This window comes from Henckelia pumila, chromosome 1 (assembly GCF_033568475.1).
Source record: "Henckelia pumila isolate YLH828 chromosome 1, ASM3356847v2, whole genome shotgun sequence".
NCBI classification, from domain to species: domain Eukaryota; kingdom Viridiplantae; phylum Streptophyta; class Magnoliopsida; order Lamiales; family Gesneriaceae; genus Henckelia; species Henckelia pumila.
The window spans coordinates 177,881,862-177,895,138 of NC_133120.1; the positions used below are offsets into that span (position 1 = coordinate 177,881,862).

General features: G+C 34.5%; 2 protein-coding genes and 1 long non-coding RNA gene across 5 annotated transcripts; 1 reads left to right on the forward strand and 2 right to left on the reverse strand.

The window, feature by feature from the left end:
- Positions 1 to 226: 226 nt before the first annotated feature.
- Positions 227 to 1,593, forward strand: LOC140887479 (uncharacterized). Its single transcript, XR_012151910.1, has 3 exons — positions 227 to 328; positions 1,007 to 1,209; positions 1,321 to 1,593. It is a non-coding gene; the product is annotated as an uncharacterized lncRNA (long non-coding RNA).
- Positions 1,594 to 4,214: 2,621 nt separating this feature from the next.
- Positions 4,215 to 7,790, reverse strand: LOC140874771 (uncharacterized). 3 transcript variants are annotated; one of them, XM_073278163.1, is made up of 9 exons: positions 7,376 to 7,790; positions 7,008 to 7,158; positions 6,560 to 6,645; positions 6,112 to 6,297; positions 5,846 to 5,930; positions 5,097 to 5,274; positions 4,855 to 4,869; positions 4,723 to 4,775; positions 4,215 to 4,420 (listed from the first exon to the last, which is right to left on the reverse strand). In XM_073278163.1, the coding sequence occupies exons 2-9, from the start codon at positions 7,104 to 7,106 to the stop codon at positions 4,403 to 4,405; spliced, it is 720 nt and encodes a 239-aa protein (XP_073134264.1). In that variant the 5' UTR covers positions 7,107 to 7,158; positions 7,376 to 7,790; the 3' UTR covers positions 4,215 to 4,402. The 3 variants fall into 3 exon arrangements, with proteins under 3 accessions (XP_073134264.1, XP_073134263.1, XP_073134262.1); XM_073278162.1 differs by lacking the exon at positions 4,723 to 4,775; XM_073278161.1 differs by having other exon boundaries at positions 4,723 to 4,869.
- A 2,546-nt stretch (positions 7,791 to 10,336) lies between these two features.
- On the reverse strand, positions 10,337 to 13,042 carry LOC140875821 (GDSL esterase/lipase At5g22810-like). Its single transcript, XM_073279616.1, has 5 exons — positions 12,787 to 13,042; positions 12,225 to 12,355; positions 11,801 to 12,034; positions 10,738 to 10,993; positions 10,337 to 10,646 (listed from the first exon to the last, which is right to left on the reverse strand). The coding sequence occupies exons 1-5, from the start codon at positions 13,031 to 13,033 to the stop codon at positions 10,453 to 10,455; spliced, it is 1,062 nt and encodes a 353-aa protein (XP_073135717.1). The 5' UTR covers positions 13,034 to 13,042; the 3' UTR covers positions 10,337 to 10,452.
- Positions 13,043 to 13,277: the final 235 nt, after the last annotated feature.

The window sequence follows — 13,277 nt, forward strand, 5'->3', positions numbered from 1 at the left end:
AAAGAATATCCAAAATTTGTCGCGTTGTGATATTTTAAGAAAAAATAAAATCATACGGCTGCTTTAATCACGAAATTTGGTTTATTAAAAAATTAATCCCATAATTTTACCAAAATTGACACTAAAATAGCACGTTTATTGGCCATGAAAGGGCACCCTTTTTTTTAAAGTCCCCGCATTATTTTTTTAATCTTTTCACAATTCCCGCTTTCAATTCGAGAACCCGCCTATCTAATGTAGTGATAGTGATATATATGGCTTCGTTTACTCTCTCTTTTTCAGCGATATTTATCAGGGAGGACCTTGCAACTGATTTTTGATCTCGGAGGTAATTTCTTTCTTGATGTATATATATACTTATATTTTAATCTGGTTTCTAGAGTTTTTGGTGACTATCCATATTGTTTTAGGCGTGAATAATTTTTATTTTCTTGGATTGGAGAAATTGAAATCTGATGGTGAATTTTGATATATAGAAAACAATCTGCACATGTTCATATTGTCTCGTCTCCTTCCATTCATTTGTGTCATTTTGTTCTTGTTTCGTATTGTCGATTCTTCCGTGTATCTTTTTGGCCGAAAGAGAAGAATTAAAATGTTGATTTGTTTCTAAGTATTCTTGTGATGATTTCTGTTTTTTTTTTCTTGCCACATATTTGTGACCGTGTAGAACAAAATCTTTGCTTGAATGATTTTGTTGATTGAAAAGTACAATAGAAATTCCCGTAGTTTAAAGATACAAAATCTGGATCAGAGGTTGAATTCGTAAGATAAATATGAGTGTGTGATATTACCTTTTCTTTCCTCGGATCTCATAAGTGCTTGATTACATATAATCTAATACTAGTATTTATGCATATATTAAGCCCATTTAGGATGAGCAAAAATGATTTATTTTTTCTTGGTTCATCATTGATTTTTTTTTTCTACAAAAATTTCTGCTTATGTGGAATGTCGATGATAATCATTTAAAAAATATCGCACACTTTTTGTCTATTGCTTGCAGAAATTGCTTCACTTTGAAAATGGTGAACAAAAGAATTCAAAAGTTGCTTCAAAATACCAGAGGACGTTTCATAAGAGAAGAATCAAGTAATAGGAGATTAAATGATGAAAATGAATCACAAGATGTAACACCACCGCACTCTGCATCGGAAACACTAAATGCTGAATTGGAGTTACAGCACGATACTGAGCATAACGAGGAAGGTTGAAATTCGTTTTTTATATGTCCTATATGAATAGCTAATTGAATTCACAACAATGAAGCAACATTATGTTTTTTAATGAACTAATATTATGTTTTAAATACCTTTTTAGGTTCATCTCAAAGGAGCCAAAATACACGTGGCAGGACAGTCATGAGGGATGTTAATTCATTAGGTCCCAATGACTTGTTGGTCGTAAGATTTAATGAAAGAGGTCAACCTTATGGAGAAATGCAACCCACACTTTCAAATTTTGTGGGAACGATTGCTCGGAATGGAAACTTATTGCCCCTTATGAAAGAGTGGGTGCCCGGTGAGCCAACTTGTGGCTAAGGGCTTTTATGACTCTATGTATAAACAATCTTTTGTTTAATATAATTTACACTTTTATAATGACATTTACTTTATCTTTTATCATATTATTATGTTGTGACATACTATAAAATGTTTAGATGAAGACCTTGAATATACTATAGTGTATGTAAGATGTGGTGGCACATGGGGATGGCTATCATGAAACACATCTTATAGTCACTGTATATTCTAAACAGTTCCTAGTCGATTGAGCCGTCCGTTAATAAGGATAAGGATCGCTCGAGATTGAGACTAGCATTTGCGATGCCGAGTACCACGTTTCATTGGTATGGAACATAGAGATGTTCAAAGCATGCAAATGGATATTCATACGATGAATGATCGAACTACCCTATCCGGACTTTCCAAGTGGTTATCACTTATCGAGTGGATAAAGTCCGCGGTTTTGGTTGTACACCATTAGTCCTTACTACTTGAAACATCATTGAGACTCTATATGCTAGTACTGTATTTTGACTCGTTTACCAACTCTATTGGGGTCATCAGGTGTCGGGATTGGATACAGTTACGACACATATAGGAGTCGATGCTTTGTTGTCAAGGATTCACCACATACTTGCTAGTGTGGATATCCTATGCAATCTGAGGAAATATTAGTGTGACGAATCTCTGGCCAGAGTACATGATGTGTTTTAAGAAATGGTTTCTTAGTAGCACATGCGATGTCACTATTTGATCTTCAAGATGCATTTCATAGTTATCGAATCTCGAACGACTCTCAATTTACCAATAGTTGTTGATTCGATCGGGATATATGGATGAAGGGAACGTACTGTACGCTAACCAAAATCTATTGGTTCTTGCAGGCACTATCAGTGATACCTAGGGAATCATGGGGCAATGTTGCTAGGCGCTCTTACCATGATTCGATGGGCAAGTCGGAAATTGTTGTTCCGAGTCACAAGGAGTTGTGAGCCCACGACTAGCTGTATCCCTGAACCATTGAGGGTCACACAAGTAATGGATTTTTAATCCCCATTGAGATAATTAAATTTAAAGAGTTAAATTTAGTGAATAAAGAAGTGGGACTTCTTATTTAAGAGTAGAGGGAGTAAGATTTCCTAAAATGACATAGTGATGGACATTTTTGAAAACCACTGAATTCGGATTCAGAAAATTTATCTTGACTTTAAAAGATGCAGAAATGGTTTCTGTGCACATTGGTGAAATTGGTTTATCAATATGAGTCACGATGAATTTTATATTAATTTCTGAACATGCGGACTTTGCTTGTCAGGCTTGAACTTATGACTAATGGGCCCTAAGCTGTTAGCAGCCCACATTATAAATAAGTTATTGCAGTACATAAATTACACACAACTAACACTCAAATTTTCGAAAACCCTAGCCTCCAGTTTAGGAATTTCGGCCGCCCCCCTCTCTCTGTCTTAGAGAATTTTCAGTCTGAGAATTTTGAATTTGCAGTCTGAATTAGCAGATCATATCTGTTCTATCTCTTCGCAGAAACTTCTGATAGACTTTCTAATGCAGTCTATCAGAGTGATTAAACTTCTGTTCGTGGACCTGATTGAAGAATTGTTCGTTCATCAGTTCCTGGGATATACAACAAGAGCAGAGTTATCTGTTGGTGTCCATAATCTCGTTTCGAGATTCAAGGTAAAAATTTAATTGTTATTTAATTTTTACACGCACAATTTAATCGTAAAGTTTTGATACCCATGATATGGAATCGTTCCATACAAAATTTTAAAACTTCCGCTGCACCGGGTATCAATTCTGATTGATCTGAACACCGTTTTCCAACACCTTAGTATTCTAGATTGGAGGAAAATGCCTAAGAATCGTTTGGATCTTTCATGGGGATCTGTAATTGTAAGTTGAAAAGCTTTTGGTTCCAAAATTGAATTTGAAAATAATAGTTATTGTTTGATGTTTGTAGGAAGGTTTTTGTATTCCTACTCGCCGCAAAAATATTGTGATGCAAATAATGGGAGCTGCATGGAGGCGATGGAGGACTGAAGTCAAGGCAACATCTTATGACCCGAATATTCCTTTAGATGAGCTATTGCAAATTCGTCCAGTCACTCATAAGCTGAAACCCGAGGTTTGGGAAACCTTATGTAACTATTGAAAGAAGAATGAGCACTACAAGAAAAAAGGCAAACCACAACGCTTTTTCCGCGTTGTTGTTGTCCTAGAAAAAGCGTTGTCTTAGGCAGTGTTGTAAAAGACCGCGGTCAAAGACAACGCGGAAAAAACGTTGTGGTATTTAGAAAAGACAACGCTTTAAAAGCGTTGTGGTATTCGGAAAAGACAACGCTTAAAAAGCGTTGTGGTATTTGGAAAAGACAACGCTTAAAAGCGTTGTAGATTGAATAAAAGACAACGCTGAAAAAACGTTGTTGTTTCTAGAAATTACAACGCGTAAAAAGGGTTGTAGATTGAAGCTAGGACAACGCTTTTTAAGTGTAAAAAAGCGTTGTGCTTTCTAGAGATGGCTTAAAAAAAACGTTGTGCTTCGTTGTTAATTTGGGTGAAAAAACGTTGTCGTTAAAAACGTTGTTTTCGACTTTTTTTTGCAAATTTAAATGTCTATATAAATAATATCATTAAAATATATGAAAGTGCAAAGTTGTGGGACGAAATATTCTCATAAGAAAGTACAAGATATGTACCCAAATCACACTAAAACACATTTCATACTGAAAATCTTGGTAATATTTGTGCCATAACATGTGGACTGTGTGCCAATCCTAACAATGCAGTCTCTCTGAATGAATACAAAACATGTGACTACAGAATGAACCGTTGATGAGGCCCAAGGGAATGCCCGCCACAGTTAGCGACGATCTTCACCATCAATAAGAACCAGACTTCTGAAATACGACATTAGATAACACTGGTTAAAATGAAAAGTAAACTTAAACACATATTTGGCGATCTTGTAAAAAAACAAATATTTTATAGTGTCGATGCGAATATGAATAATAACATAAAACAAATATGAATAGATTAAAATGAAAAGTAAACTTAAACACATTTATCAGTAAAAAAAAAACATGAACTACGAATGACAAAATTATTACTAAGCGATTGAAATTATCAAATGAACTACGAATTATGAAATTATCAATAAGCGATTGGAATTATCAAAACATCCATTTAAACACATATTTACCTGAAATGGATATAAATTATATGACCTTTCTTTTGAAGTGCAGAGTAGCGTAGCTATAATTATAACCGTAAATCAGAAAATTAATAGTTACGATCAACACTTTCAAAAAAGAAGCTGCATTTGCCTCGTTACCTTCTCCGCATTGACCTGTTGAAAGTAAAATACAGATGTCAAGTCAAAACAATTGTGAAATATCCAACACAATAAATTGAATGTAAATTTACCATTCAACGATGCACACAAAGCTAACCTCCCCAATCTACAAAAGTTATGCAACAGCCCGAAAGAACAAGAGAAAGAGGGTACAAGTTTGGAAAACTATGCCCCATAAAGGATATTCATCAAAGAATTCAATATAATGCCAAGCAACTTACCTAATACATCGCTAACTAAAGCCAAGCTCAGTTCACACTCTTCACCGTGCTTGGAACATAAGAATTGTTCAGCCTCCTTCCTGTTCAAACTCTCCTCATGAAATCTCTTCAATTTAGAAGGGCCCTTCTTCGGGGGTAGACCTGGCATAGTCTTTGCCGAACACAGTCGACAACGTGCCTGCAGCAGCAATGAATTTATTTGACTTGGGTTTACTCTTCCGGCTAAACCCAACCTACGGGAACTCATTAGCATCACCAAAAATTTCTCATGCAAAATAATACATACAAAAGAGGCCGTGCAAACTTTCATCCACGAAGGATTAATGCAACTTAAGTTATGAAATATCAAATAAATTAGAATATGTGTCAAACAAAAAATAATAATAATAAAGTAGAAATGAATAAAATTATTTAAAGTTGTAGTGTAGTGTTTTACATCATTGTTCCAATTGAAAAATGAATAAAATTATTTAAAGTTGAAGCACATGGACATAGGACAAACACATACAAATGGAAAAACAAAAACAAAATTCTCCCAATAGATAAAGGATATAGATCAGAATCAACTAAATATTTCTTGGCAAACCCCTGATGTTAAATTAGTTACTCTTACAGTCTTACTTATGTCCAAAACAAAATAATTGATTAATAGAGTTTCATACAGATATCCCTCAATTATATGATTTAACGAAAGAAAGGCACATATGATGTTGAGCTAAAAAAAAAAAGTAATTTTGAAATTTTCTCACCAGAAAGACAAAGCATCCACTGATTTTGGCATTCTCTAGATTCCCCGTCATCATAATTAGTATTTTGTAGTACCAATTCTCCAAACTGTTCAATGGATAATCGATCAATGTTAGATTCACAAATAATCCTATAATATATGTTATTTATAACGATAGAACAATAACAGCTATCCTTTAATGTGAAATGGATAAAATAAGTTTCACATGTAAATTTCAACAACTTATGATTGAACGTTAAAATTTTGGTGAGACCACAACTTACGTACCAAAGCATGACACCAGAAGACGCTGAGAATTTGAGAAAGTCCCGCAGGCCCGACAAGGCCTCGGCGGAGAAACCAGTCCAGGAAAGCAGGCAGCCGCCGCAGACGGTGTAAGAAAACAATCCCCACACGATGATCCACCACGACAAGTTCAGAGTAAGAGCAGTGCCCACCACTCCAAACTTCAGCCTGTAAAAAATCAACCAGCTCAACAGTATGTACAATACCAAAGCTATCAGATTCACCCAAGCAGTCACGCTGTTCTTCAGCTGACTTTGAAGGAACCTCTACAGCGGGAACTGAAAAGTGAAGCTGAAGTGAAGAGGGATGAAACAGAGAACCACCACACCCGACAGCTCCGCCACGTCTGCCGGCTGCCCCAGCAGTTTCATACATAAATACATAGGTAAATCATCCCCTGTAAGATTTGGATTGGATAAAAAAAATTTACCATGGGGCCGAAATCAAATCCAGGAATGACATTACTAGCAATGGACATGGTAGCCAGCTCAAGATCACCGAGATGGCCCGCGAAAGCTTGCATATACAACGTTGTCTCTTATTAAAATATCGATATTAAGAATCATAAAAGAAACAATGCACACACTTAATTTTGTCAGAGACTTTAAGAAAATTCACAACATTAGCAACCAAAAAAAAAATATCATGGATATCTTTTCTTTTTTAACTACTTCATTAGTGCTCCATTTTATTTATAGACATAAATTCATAATATTGTATGCATTCCAAATTATCCAAGCAAACCCTTTAACTTGAAGAAACTGGTTATGAAACCATCCAAGTAATCAAACATTTCAACAAAGATAACATACTCCACAAAGAACCACCGAAATCCAATTAAGACAAATCAAGAGCAGTAAAAGAAAAAGGAACCATACCAGGCTATTGCAGTTAATACACCTGCAATTCTCAGGAAGCTTGAGAAGATTCCTTATAATCCTATCATTCTTCTCGTCCTCCTTCAGCCTATTCACCATCTTAATACGATAATCACACAAATCTCCCCACTTTCCAAACAATCGCCATCACCTATAAAAAGAACCGATCAATCCAATCACAGACCCACCCAAATATCAACAATTCGACCCATCAGATAAGGTAAACAAGCAATTTCCCCACTATAAGCAGAAGACTCAGAACAAGAGTCATCAAAGTTGACTAGCCGGCACAACTTCAAATAAAAAAACCCTTCAACACCCGAGAGAGAAAAAACATAACAAAATCTCAATCGAATCAGTACAAGTACCTGAGCAACCTGATCTGCAGAAATTGAAAGCGATAATCAGAGATCAACAGAGCTCAGGCTTTTTGGAAATCGGTAGATCTCGGCTCGTATTTACTACCGAACAAATGATCCAGGAGGGCAAAGATCCATCACTAACTTTTCTCAAATAAGAAACGACCAGAAATATCTCAAATCGCGAAGAACAAGAACTCGCGCAGCGCCAGTCACGAACGGGGCACGACAGTTTGAGCTTTGGCCCGAGATTCCTCAATATCTTGGTATTAAATTGAAGCCAGGTACAAGGCCTTACATTTTTTAGCTTCAATCGGTAGCTTTCCGTGGATAGGGCGGCGAATCGACGACGTGGAGAGGCTGATAGGGTTTGTGGAGAAAGGGGATCGCGTGAATGGCTTTGGGAGGAGGAGAGAGAACGAGGCTAATAATAATAATAATTTTTAAAAAGCGTTGTGGTTATGACTTAAAAAAATCGTTAATACACAACGTTTTAAAACAAGCGTTGTCGTAGAGATTAAAAAAACGCTCATATACAACGCTTTTTAAAAAGCGTTGTTGTTTTACCCAAAATAAGCATTTTTAACAACGCTTTGTTGCTTTTTCGAAAAAGTGTTGTCTTTTATTTATAATACAAAATATTGACAATGCTTCTAGTGAAAAGCGTTGTTAAAAGAAAAAAGACAACGTTTTTTTAAAAAAGCGTTGTCTTTTGAGTGTTGTTTATGACCTTTTTTCTTGTAGTGGAGGTAATAATATTAAATTTATTATTATTTTTATGTATATCTGCATATATACAATGCATTTTTTTGTAAACTTATTGCAGAGATCTTCAAAAATCAATAGAGAAAATGCTTATAAAAAATGAAGAATTCATGCACAAGGACGCATAAATATTCCAACGTTGGAAGATAAATTTGTAAGCATTATATATAATGATTGTCTTTGCAAGTTCAATACAATTTTCGTTATCTATATTTTTAGGAGATTTTATGTATTGATTAAACTGAATAAAATATAATTTATGTTAGTTAAGTTTGATGGCGCAATTTGTTGATTAGTTTCAGGAGAATGGTGTAAAACCCACTCGTACTGAAATATTAGAATTAAATTTTCGCAGTAAAAAGAAAGGAGGTGCTCCTATTGATGATGAAGCTATACGACATGAGTTAAGAATTTTGTTTCAATATTTAAAATGACTTCTCAATATATTTTTATTGTTATGAAATTTTTTGTGTTAGGCTTTGTTGAATGAGGCTATAAAGCGCCATCTCCAAGACATGCCGGAGGGAACAAATCCAAGACAAGTGCATGAGAAAGTATTTCGGTAATGAGCACATTAAATTTTTGCTAATGTTATAAATTTTATGATACTACTTATTTGTTATGTAGCGAGATGTTTGGGCCAGAACATTCTGGCCGAGTTCGATGTTTAGGAGCTGGTGCACTGTCTAGCCAAGTTTTTCCTGAGCAATATAAGCGTAGCCATTGTCAAGGAGATGACACTGCTTCAGATGTCACGGAAAAGTTAAAGGAAATGGAAGAAAAAATAAAGGAAATGGAAGATAGGGAGGCAACACGAGAAGCACAACGGAAGGCAGAAATAGAGGCAAAAGATGCGGAACGAGAAGCACAATTACATGCAGAAATGGAAGCACATCAAGCGCAAAGGCAGACCGAGATGGAGCAATCCATGAGGCGGATGCAAGAACAACAATACCAAAATTTTACTCGTATTATGCAAAGCATGATGGTTGGAGGTGCTGGAGGATCCCGAGGCCCTGAAACATTACCAGAACAGGTATTAGCATGTTTGATATTAACAAATGATCAGTTATTAAAAATTACATGTATAAATGCATGACATAAAATTCTATTTCTTTTGTAGATGACAAGTGTGATGGCAGAAATAATGCAACAATACATGGATATTCCATCAAATGCTCGAGAAAGTATCGGTAGACCTCCTCCATGAGAGAAACTGAATAGTAGCGGTTAGAATTTGGGAAAAGGATATTTTGATTCATACATAATATTAGGAGTGAAAATAAATAATATGTTTTTCTTAGTTGAATGATTTGTTATTTGATAATGATTGTTTCTAAGGATTATATATCTATTGGTTTTTTCAATAATGGAATGTCATTGTTTATTTATTTATTTATGTTGTTGAGTTATGGAATAATTATTCAAGGAAATATCATGGTGAGTGGATTGAATGAAAAATCAAAATATTAATATAAAATTTTTGGAATATAAAATAATCAATGCGGTGAATTGAAAGCTAATGCAATTATTGGTGGATGACGACTAATTCTTAAATTACTACATTTAAGCGCGGTCCAAAAGCTGCTTCGAATTATGACTTTCAAGAGCAGTTTCGAAACCACTCCTCATGCAAACATATAGAAGCGGTGAATAGAAGCGCTCTTGTAGCTCGCATTTAGAAGCAGTTAATAGTCGCTCTTGATACTCGCAAACAGAAGCGGTTAAATGAACCGCTCCAAGGATCCAACTTCAGCATCGGCCAAGAAACCGCAGCAATATCCATGTTTCACCATCGGTTAAACCGATGCAATATCCTCAATTTCAAGATCGGTTAATGACCGCACCTGATATAGTGATTTCGGACCGGTTTTTATAACCGCTCCGACTGAGAATATATTAGAGCGGTTTGTAACCGATGCAAAAACCGACATCTTAGAGCGGTTATGACAACATTTACCACCGTTTTTAGTTTCCGCTTTAATTGGTCCTAGCACCGTTGGCGATAACTGTGTTTGCCAAACCGATGTAATATTTTTAGGAGCGGTGGAAAACAGCTCCGAAAAGTCAAATTAACCGCTCTAATAGCTTTGTTTTTTTTTTTTGTAGTGAATAGAATTACAAATTTTTGATTATTTAATGTATAATAACTTATAAAACAAACTCCACGAGGACGACGACAATATATAGCATATTTTACATTTATAACATTTATTCAGCAAACATTCTTATATAACATATATATATTCTGGGATATATCACACAGATATAATAAATAAATGTAAAAGGTAAACCATAAAAAATATTCCGATATTTCTCGATTACGAGATGAGGGAGATGCCAGCGGCTAGCAAATCGTCAGACAAAATCTTGTTTGCAGCTTCCGTCGGATGGAATCCGTCCCAAAAAACATATTCCGACGCGTTTTTACAAGTTCCTGGAGATTTAGAATTGCACAAAAAGGATGTCTCAAGCAATCCTGTGCCACAACATGCTTTTCTTGCTTCAAAGAAACCTACGATAACATTTAAGTCATCTCATCTCATAAAATATATAAATATATATATATATAAAAGTTCGAGTTCGAGTTCAATTTGAAATATTACCATAATCCATGGGTTTGGTGACGAGATCGTGGAGAGGCTGATATATGTCCAAAACGACTAGGTTTAGGGAAGAGAGTCTGGCTTGCAATATTTGAGAAGTTGAATTGAGCTTATCGTTGAATGAAAGTGCAGCTTTGTTGATGTTCTCTACACAGCTATTGGTGTCATCCCCAAATATGGTGATCACCGCAGGCACACATCCAAGCGGGGGCAATGTCGTCACACCGATGTTTCTTGCTCCCATTTTATGCAATTCCTGCCACAAATTAATTTTTTTTATCTCCTTTATTATTATTTTTTAAAAATTTTCTTAGCTGGAAATTATATATTTTTGTAAAAATTTTTTTATTATAAATTACTTAATTATATATGTATTAAACAATCACAATCATTCTATAATTACTGTGTGATATATAGTGTGAGTAGATACGAGCGCGCACATACACATATATATGGATTAATTGCGTACAGTATCATCCCAATAAAATCTTTAGGTTGTGTTTGCAACCTCTAAAAATAAGTGATTATGGAGATTTTTTTAACAAATTTGCGTACAGTATCATCCCAATGAAATCTTTAGGTAGTGTTTGCAACCTCTAAAAATAAGTGATTATGGAGATTTTTTTAACAAATTTTGCAACCTCTAAAAATAAGTGATTATGGAGATTTTTTTAACAAATTTGTTAAAAAAATCTCCATAATCACTTATTTTTAGAGGTTGCAAACAATATCTTATATTGTTGAAAAATCTAAAAAAAAATTATATCTGTTAAATCCCAATATTTTCAAATCTTAAGCACAAATTCTAGTTCGTATGTACTTTCAGGGGTACACGTGTTCAAGATTTTGAAAACATGGATAGTTAATAATTGATTTTTTCCGTGTTGAGTTATCGACAATACTGAGATTTTACGAAGATAATATATATACTTTTCCATATATATATTGAGCTATTATAATTTTATATAAAAATAACATGTAAATATATAACAAGAATAGATGAGTGTAAATATCGTCTGCAGGGGTATATTATGATCATGCAAACATTGTTATAATTAATTACCTGCACAAAGTTTGTGTAGGATTCCAAGAGAATGTCCGAGAATTGATCAGTCGTATACTTCTTGTAAAGTAGAGGGTTAATATAGTAATTTTGGACGAAATCACTGCTTCCAGAACTAACGAAGTGTATGGAGCCATTTATAATTGATGAAGTATTTGAATTCCCAACCATTCCCACCAACTTCTTTTGGAAACTCTTGTAAAAATCCACCTGTTTGCTCAATGATATAGTATTCTGCAACAAGGTGAGAAAATTAAATAAATATAATTGTAAGATTGTATTTTTCTAATAAATTGAGTTTGTGCATGTTGGGGATACAAATTAATATTGTTCGTGTGTAAATTAAATTTAGAGAACATAAAATCTATACATATAATTATATAGAATCATGGTCAAATAGCAGGGCATTTATAAATATACTGACATAAATTTTTGCTGTAGTATCGTCGTATCCGGATGAAGCCGATGCGAAATTGGCTCCAAGTAGGAGGTTTTTTCCCCTTGCTTGCTTGCTGAGATAGGGTAGTGGATATGAAGTAAATCCAAGATTTTCAGCTGCATTTCAATATTTTTGCTTCAAATATTAATATTACTTCCATGCACATATATACAAAATCCTCAGGATAAATAATACTCCCTCCGTCCCAATTATAATGTCCATATTTCTTTTTTTATTTGTCCCAAATATATAGTCATATACCATAATTAGTAATATTTTTTTACACTCATTTCCTAACATACCCCTATTAACTACATCTTAAAAATTGTGCAATCATTTTTTAATACATTAAATAGGGATAAAATAGGAAGTTTATATAAAATTTGATTTTCCAATAAATTTTTCTTAATTTGTGTGAAAATTCAAAGAAGACATTATATATGGGACGGAGGGAGTATATATATATATATATATATATATATATATATTTTATTTACGAAATGCCGATGAAAATTACCAAAATTTAAATGGGAGAAAAAATATATACCAGTGAAATCTGATGCAAGTTTTCCATTACAAAATCTCCCGGTTGGTTTGTGTTTTACAAAATCTCTTCCATAAGGAGCGAAGTTCGCTTTAACTAGAGTTTCAAGATTGTTGTTGTTGCCCGCGTCAACTATCGAGTCTCCGAAGATAAAGAGTGCAGGGACTAGAGGCTGTGCACTGATCCAACCCAGCCAAGAAATTACGACAAGAATCCAATAATAACATAAGAACAAACTTGAAATTGTCATTATCCTTTTTTTTCCTCCTCTGAATTAATTCTTGTTGGGGGGAGTTTGAGGTGATTGAAAGAGCAATTTAACGAAGGGTTACGAGGATTAATTTTGGTTGAAATGGCCACATCCATCTTTAGATTGTGTCATGTAATTGTAACAATATAGACTAAAAAAATGGGAATCCTTGCGACAGAAGATTTGCCCAATTGATCGATAATCTCCCTCCGTTAGTGTTTTCGGTACTACGTGTGGGGCTAAT

Excerpts from the sequence above, each read along its gene's own strand:
- LOC140875821 (XM_073279616.1), bottom strand. The coding sequence starts at position 13,033 with ATGACAATTTCAAGTTTGTTCTTATGTTATTATTGGATTCTTGTCGTA. Across the intron at positions 12,035-12,224 it reads ATACTACAGCAAAAATTTAT|AATACTATATCATTGAGCAA; the intron begins GTCAGTATATTT and ends ACCTTGTTGCAG. Across the intron at positions 10,994-11,800 it reads CCTACACAAACTTTGTGCAG|GAATTGCATAAAATGGGAGC; the intron begins GTAATTAATTAT and ends AATTTGTGGCAG.
- LOC140874771 (XM_073278161.1), bottom strand. The coding sequence starts at position 7,106 with ATGGTGAATAGGCTGAAGGAGGACGAGAAGAATGATAGGATTATAAGG. Across the intron at positions 6,646-7,007 it reads GTATTAACTGCAATAGCCTG|CTTTCGCGGGCCATCTCGGT; the intron begins GTATGGTTCCTT and ends TGTATATGCAAG. Across the intron at positions 6,298-6,559 it reads GATTTGATTTCGGCCCCATG|GCTGAAGTTTGGAGTGGTGG; the intron begins GTAAATTTTTTT and ends GATTTTTTACAG.